General features: G+C 41.6%; 1 protein-coding gene across 1 annotated transcript in view; it reads right to left on the reverse strand.

Moving 5' to 3' along the window:
- Positions 1 to 2399: 2399 nt before the first annotated feature.
- RSPH3 (radial spoke 3 homolog (Chlamydomonas)) overlaps positions 2400 to 7709 on the reverse strand; it is a 9850-nt gene continuing 4540 nt past the window's right edge. Inside the window, exons 5-8 of the mRNA XM_009319159.1 lie at positions 7291 to 7494; positions 6104 to 6266; positions 4922 to 5008; positions 2400 to 2662 (exon numbers count right to left, since the gene is read on the reverse strand). Of these exons, the coding sequence (XP_009317434.1) occupies positions 2400 to 2662; positions 4922 to 5008; positions 6104 to 6266; positions 7291 to 7494 (717 nt within the window). The remainder of the gene's footprint in view (positions 2663 to 4921; positions 5009 to 6103; positions 6267 to 7290; positions 7495 to 7709) is intronic.

Here is a 7709-nt window from a genome sequence, read left to right on the forward strand (position 1 = left end):
CCCTGAGCCACCCTGCCAGCGGCCAGGCCTGTGCCGCACAGTCTGCGTGTCTGCCAGCATCACCCCAAACAGGTGACAGCTACTCCATTACACCATATCCCTCTTCCCCTCCTTACTGTTGCTCGTGGTTTTCCGCTTCTCCAGTGACTGATGGGATGCGAGGGGTCCCCTCCTCTGCCAGCCTGCCCATGTCTGGGGCTGAATTCAAGTACAGGGCTATTAATGGAAAACTGCCAGTGCAGTATAAAGCTTCATGACTGTATGGCCCCATAAAAACATAACCTGTTACAGCAAACTCTACCACAATACACAATGTTTGAGTTGTAACTATACGTTCTAATGAAGTGAAAATGCAGGGCATACAATTCATTATTTTTTAATAATAATTTAAGAATGCATAATAATGCCACAACCTATTTAAATAGAATAATTCAATACTTCAAGTAAATTTTCTAGCAATCAAACACAAAGCAGGAGTGACAAAAATGAAAATATTCCAGGTGATCACCTTCCTCTTGTAATGTTCCAAAACCAGTTATCCAAGTCATCATTTGTTTGAATCTTATCAGGAATGATCCATGGCAGTCCTCTAGGTTATGCTAAGTCTCCTGTAAATACATGACAAAACAATCATTCAGTAATGAGGAATCCTTAAAACTGACATACAGTGTTCCAAAAATGAGCTGAAACATTTACAATTCTCATCAATCATGTCAAGAAGCCTTTTTATTTCTCTAGATAAAATTAGCCTTAAATTATTTACCTGATTTACCTGAAGTTATGACAGGAGTCTCCATCACCATGGGAAAAAAAACAATGCAAAATCTTGTTCCTTCTGAAACTGAGGTAAACCTCCCACTGACTTCAGTGCCTAAACCAGAGTTTCATTTCAAGCCTTCAATTCCAGTCATATGCATAAAAATAAATTCTTCTTAGAAACTTAAGGACAGATGTAGTGTCTGACTACTGACTACCTTAATTTCATACATGTAACACATTTTGCTGGATGCTTTGAGGAATCAGTCATAAATGAAAAAACAAGCACACTTTGTTGAAATACTGTCAACTTAGCAAACAGAGGAGGAGTTTACAGGGGAATATTCCAGCTTTGAAAAGCATCCATGGGTGTGTCTATCTACAGTCTGTACTACGTGACTCCACTCACTCAGTTTTAACACATTCATATTCCATCACACCACTGAGTGGATTTGTTGGTGGTTACATCTCATTACTTCTGATTTTCAGCTACCTACAGAGAGAGGTAAATACTTGACGCTTTCCAAGGGAGCTTTTCCATGTAAGCAATAGCTGCCCTGATTATCACTGGACGTCCTAGCCCAGGATGGAGGGAAGGCAGGGTCTGCCTGTGAAGCCACATGTACAAGCAGTCCAGTGAAAAGTCTGGACGTCCCTTTTGAGGGTTTGAGATGTGGAGCAGGTACTTGTCTCTTCAGGTGTCATTCCTGACATCCCACTCTCAGACTGGGATCTGGCCTGCTGGGTTAACACACATCTCCTCTGACCTGCAGCGAGGAGGTAGCACAAAGCAGTCTGGACAAGGCGGGACTTTTTCCACAGGCGCAGCTAGCATGGAAACAGTATTGCTGCAATGGAGCGCAAATGTACTTTTATGAGGGGTAACGCCCCACTTGTGGAGTTGGCCTGTGAACAGACAGATATATGTGGCAGCGGAGGTGCATTTTGCCAGTCATGTCTGGTACCGCTTCCAGTGAACCAGCAGGAAAGGGCAACTACAAAGAAAACTGAGGCTGGACTTAGCATGTGGCTCCAGCCCCTCACCAGTGCTCCGGGAGTCAGGAGGCTGAGGAAGATTCTGCACTGGCAGAAATTCCCAGTGGCAGATAACTCTTTGAACCTGAAGAGCTTCAGGAACAGCAGCCTTTGCTCTATTACCTGCTGAGATGTCCATCCAAGTTTGTCAGGAAAGGAGAGACTAACATGAGTGAAAAGAAATTTATCTAAGTGCCGTAGCAGCTACCTTTAAAAATAAGGAAAGTAACATTCTCAGGACAGAATTTCCTTATCGAAGCACTTGCAAAGGTTGTTAGGATGCTCTCAGTGTCCTTCTCATGACCTTCTAGCACAGGGTGTGTGACAGCATTACTTTTCAACTATAAACGTCCCAGGTTTTTGATGGATTGGATTGTGTAGAAGGGGATAGAATTTCATTGCCATTCATTGCACTAGTAACCTCTCTTTTGATTCTTACAGCCTGAAATCAGAAATGTCAGCATATGGAAAACACACTTTAATGCTCTACTGTTGCTTAGGTTCATCCTTCAGCACGGCGAGGGCACAATACTTGTAAATAGATAGAAATTTGTTTCTTCTTTCAGCTAAGCCATTCATCTCCATGTAGTTGATGACTTGCCTGCTTGTTACTCGGTTTCCAGATCTTCTGTTCCTGCTCGATCTGACTCTTCTAACCGGAAAGAGATGTGACGTGAAGGCTCTTCCTCAGCAACAGGTTGGTCAGTCTCTTCTTCTTCTGCGACCCGTTGGTCAGCAGCGTCTGTCTCACCGGCCACCTGGGGTGCTGCATCTGTTGGCCTGGGCTCTTCAGCAGGTGCCTCTGTCTGATCAGACAGAGGTTTATGGCTAAATGCATCTAAGCGTTTTTCAACCACTGTACAAATCAAGGCTGAAACAGAGAAAGCCACCATTAACAAACATGGAGGAAAAAAACTTAATTTGAGATTATTTTATATATTACTGACCTATAACTTCTTAAACAGGGGGAAAACCCTAAAATAACACTAAAAATGAAAGAATACTTCGATGAAAAAAACCATGTAGCCTAGTTCCAGCCAAATGAGCGGTTTACACTGAAAGCAGTGATTTGAAAGGGTTCACCTGGATTGTTTTTCAACTGTGATTTCCTCACAGTTGTTTGTCACTTCCGGAGCAGGTCACCCCGCCAGGAACGAGGACGAGCCAGGTTGCACACAGCATGATGGTTTTGGCAGTGGGAAATACTGGAACTATGGGAGTCATCAAAAGGTTTTCTCTTTCCAAAAAGCACCTATTCTTTATTATTTTTGCTGTTTAGCCTTCGTAAATTTTTCTAAACATTATACCCCTTCCAAATCAACACAACAAAAAAACCCCAACACTCACTTTGATTTACATCATTTAAATACGAAAAATAGAGGCCAACAATGAAGGAAGAGAGGTTTAACACAGAAAACAGGACAATGCACAGGTACTAAAAAGTGTTAACAAATCATTGTTAATTCATGAGTTGACTTTAGCAAGTAAAGAAGGAATTGTCACCTCTGAGAGGACAAACATAGCCGCCTTACACTGTGGGTGCTTCTCTTGTAGTTGACAGCTTTTTTATTGGACGGTGACAAAATAAATTCTTTAAGTAGCGTCTTCATTCAAATAGGTTAAAAATGGATCCTTAGAGATCTTTCCTATGCTTCTGCGTAAGGGGGAGAAGAAGCCACAAACTATCTCAGCCAGGCCTGTGTTTGCCTCTAGAAAACTTGGAGAATCTAATTTGCAGTTCCTTTTGCAGAGATGATGTTTACTCAACAGTGGGTGATTGGGTATAAGTCAGGAAATACGGAGGGTAAATAGCAAAATAGGGGCTGCTGGTGTTACTTGTTGGCCTGCTCCAGCTGCTCTATGTATCTTAGAACTGGTGCAAGACCATGATATCTGGTTAAAAAATTAAACAGATTTAACAGGAATATGACAGACGTTCTTATCAATAGTGTATCCTGCAGCAACATTCTCCATGGGATGTTTATTCAGCAGTCACATACAATACTTCTTTCTTAAAAGGAGAGAAAATTCCCTCCTTTCTGAAGAGCTACATGAAGAAGTGATCCTCGAGTGTACATACCGGCACATATATCATAGGATAAAATACCTAACAGACCAGCTGTAATTATCCAAATTATACCCTAACAAAGGATCCTGGTTAAACTGAAAATAAACCCAAAGGAAACAAACATAACTGTAATTCAAACCCAAAATCACAGCAGGAGGAAAACCATAGGAATGAAAGATACAACACAAGTATAAGAAGTGGTTTGATCTAGGACCACCACGGTGGACACGCATTCATCATAATTTTGTGTTTGTACACAACACTAGAGTTTATATTGTTCAGGTATTTCAACTACAGCCTCTGAAGACTGACTAATGAAAGAACCTGAATACTTAGCTTGAACTAGCCCCAAAAAAGACTGATATTTTAATCTATTTCAAAAGCCAGGACATGATTTTTGACTGCTGAGGAGGTAAGCCCTTGTTTTGATGAAAAGTGTTGGTCACCTGACTTCTCAGTCAACCATGGCCTACAATTATCCCTCTCTTCCCTTTTCAGGGAGGATGAATGTATTACTCCATAGCTCAGGGAGCTTACACAAACGAGTTAAGAGACTTTAATGGTATACATGTGGCTGCAGACAGGATGGGCCTTTCTGTTCCCACTGGCACAGTCAGGCACACTACAGAGAACAGCACAGCAATGACGGCTGTATAACACATGAGAAATAGAAGTTTTATAGCAGAGAAAAGAATTGGTGCTCTTTAACCATTCTGCTCCTGCCAAACATATTGCATCTCCCAGCATGAACACATCTCAAACAGTATAAAGCCAGCAGAGAGAGGGTAGTGCAGCATGACTGACATTTCTATTATGTCAGCTGAAAATCAGTTACCTAGATGTATGTAGTAGTAGTTTTCCAACATTAAAAATGTTTTAATATAGTAAAAAAAAAAAACCACCACACACAAAAAGCCACAGGTACTTGGAGCTCTTGCTAAAATGACACCTGCTACCTTAACCCACAATGACCCTGTAAATGTGATATTTGTTCTGACTGGGGAAAAAAACAGTCAAGAACATCAAGCAGCCCAGATTACATTCTAAGATTTGGTAACTTACAGTCAAGCATTGTCCTCCCCAGAACCTTCCTCTCTAGTGTTTCTTCCACTTCTGTCATCAGCCACGGAAGGAATTCTGTCTCAATATCTGTAAGCATTTAGCAGGAAGAAAGAAAAATGTATTTTTATTAAGGATGAGCAACAGGATCTTGGGGCTGTTTTTCATTTGCTATGATCATTAAGGGATGAACATCCTTGCCAAAAGACACTTGCTTTGCAAGATCCAGATGAAATCTCTCAGGTGGTGTTGGGTTTCTTATCTCCTGCCTCTCTTTTTGAGGTTCCTCATTGTTACGGACCCTGACCACAGTCCTTGCAACTGCAGTGATTTTCAAAGGGGTCTGGCACCCTTGAAGGGCTAGCACAGATGAGATACACAGTAATGTTCTAGTGAGATGAAAATAACTGTCCTGAACAAGTCAGGAGAATAACATTTCCTGCCTTGCTTTCCAAAGCCGTCTGGCTTCTGGTCTGCTGAAAGCATTTGTTCCCTCTGACTAAAGAGCTCTTGCTTACCCATGTATTTCTCAAATTGTGCTCTTTGTATGCCGTGGTCCCAAAGCCTGCCCCACTTGCAAAATACTCTCAGTTTCTGCATTTGCCTCATGACTTATTCTGGAGAGAGTGTATCCATTCCCAAACTGTGGTCTGGGCACCTGTGCAGGGCCTGGGGAAGTGTGATGCAGCAAGGTAGCCCATAAGAAACGGTGCCGAGTCTAAAAGCTTGGAAGTCACCAATGTACAACTCCAAAATTACTTTCAGGGCCTAATTATAATTGACTAATTTCTCCATTGCTTTGATAATCCATAACAAAGATTCAGAATGACATACAGATTTCTTTGCCTGTCCTATCAAAATACATTTACTTCAATTTGGATCTCTCTCTCACTCTGCTCTACCAATCCTAACCACCCATTTTTTTATCTCCAGTTCAAAAGCAGCTCTTCTCATTGTAACACTATCAGCTATTGCTTATTCTTGACTACTTGTACAGATGACCAATAATATTTGGTTTAAAAATTTGAGTTTGGAAACTATCTCTTCAGCCACAAATGTAAATTAATAAAGTCTTGTGACATTATTCTAAATCATAAGACAATAAGCTATGTTTTATGGCTGTTTTGACCTTTATATTACTCAGTTCACATATTAACAAAAAAAAAAACAAAAAAACCCACAAACCTCTTTCTATAGGGTCATAAAAAAACCCACTCTCACGAAGATTGTTGAAGACCGAGGGAATGAGATCAGCCAGGTAATGCTGAGCAAATGCCCGAGCTGCAATTTTCTCTGTGGTCTCTTTCTGTTTCTGCAGCATTTGCATGTGCTGGCGTTTGCGACGTTCCTGTCAAGACAATATTGCCTGTAAAACTTTCAGGCCTTTAGCTGTCACTCCTTTGATCTAGACTTTGAAGAATGATCACAGTGTGAGAGTCATAAATAGCAAAGATAATCAAGAGTACTGATACTTATGGCCTCTAACCTTCACAAAAACTTCTCATGTGAACAAGTGCTTGAAAGCCAGCTTGTACTCAATCTATGGAGTACTAAAATTCACAAGGACTAGAGGGAAACACGTTCCTTTGGTATACCTTTTCTGATTTTGGCAAGTCTGTAAAATAAGGGCCTTGTAGCTGGCCAAATGAAACCCTTCTCTGATACCTTAGTATGCATTGATCTCATGACTCTTCGCTTTATTACTGCAGATAAAGCTGATCGTTGGCCTTTGAATGAGATGAAGTTGGGTCAGGATTTCCTGAATTTTTCATCTTTCCAATTTTATATCCTATTTGATGTAATTAAAGATTAAAACTCAAATTGGTCCAGGAAAACATGGAAAAAAACCGAAATATATAAGGGTTTTTATAACTGATGCATAGCGAGTAATTAGGACTTGCCCATTCTATTTACTAGATAGTACTAATATGGCTTAATACTTGGAGATCCTGAGAGGTATGTGTGCACATATAGTAGGTGCGTGCACTGTGTGAAAGACTAGGAGGTGCCTCTCTTACTTTGAAGCTCTGTGACTATTCATTTAGCAGTTACTATAATGAAAAGGCTTGAGTAACAGCTGTACCAGGTACAAAGGGTACTGTTGGGTTTGGCCTCTCGATCAGGTGTCCGAGTATACCAGGTCACTGGAGCATGACTGCTCCGAATAAACACAACAGCATGGTGCTGGTGCATGAGAGCAGATGGCAGAGTGCAGCTGTATGGCACCAAAATGCTTTGAGGAATATCAAACTTGACAATAACCTTTTGGGCACATCCAGCTTATTTCACAGCTTGTCTTTCAGTATTGGAAATGGTTTTCTCTCTTCTGATGAGCATTCAGACAGGTCTGTTCTGCTCTTAGGAAGTCCTACCTTCTCCTCTCTGTATCGCCTGTCCTGCTCTTCCAGGCGCTGTACTTCAGCAAGCTCTGCATTACGCAGCTCTGCATAGGCACGCTGATGTGCCCACAGCTGGGCCAGCTCTTCTTCCTCCATGACTTCCAGCAAAGCTTGCTCAACCGTTTTCCCAATCAATACTTCCAGGATTGGCTTGACTTCAACATCAAAGTCAAACAACTGAGGATGGGAGTCAGTGAAACAGAGATAAATGTCCCTTGATCACAATCACTCTTAGCATCTTGGCAAGGAGAAAAGCAGGATGAACAAAGCCCTTGTGCTGAAGGCAGGCCTGAGAAGTGCAGGGGGGGGGCAGTGTCAGCTAAGGGAAGAATCATGAATGCAGCTGGGGGCTAAACGATGAATGGGATGGAGTGGGACACCACACACCCTAC

Source organism: Pygoscelis adeliae, unplaced genomic scaffold (assembly GCF_000699105.1).
Source record: "Pygoscelis adeliae isolate BGI_AS28 unplaced genomic scaffold, ASM69910v1 Scaffold172, whole genome shotgun sequence".
Taxonomy (NCBI): Eukaryota; Metazoa; Chordata; class Aves; order Sphenisciformes; family Spheniscidae; genus Pygoscelis; species Pygoscelis adeliae.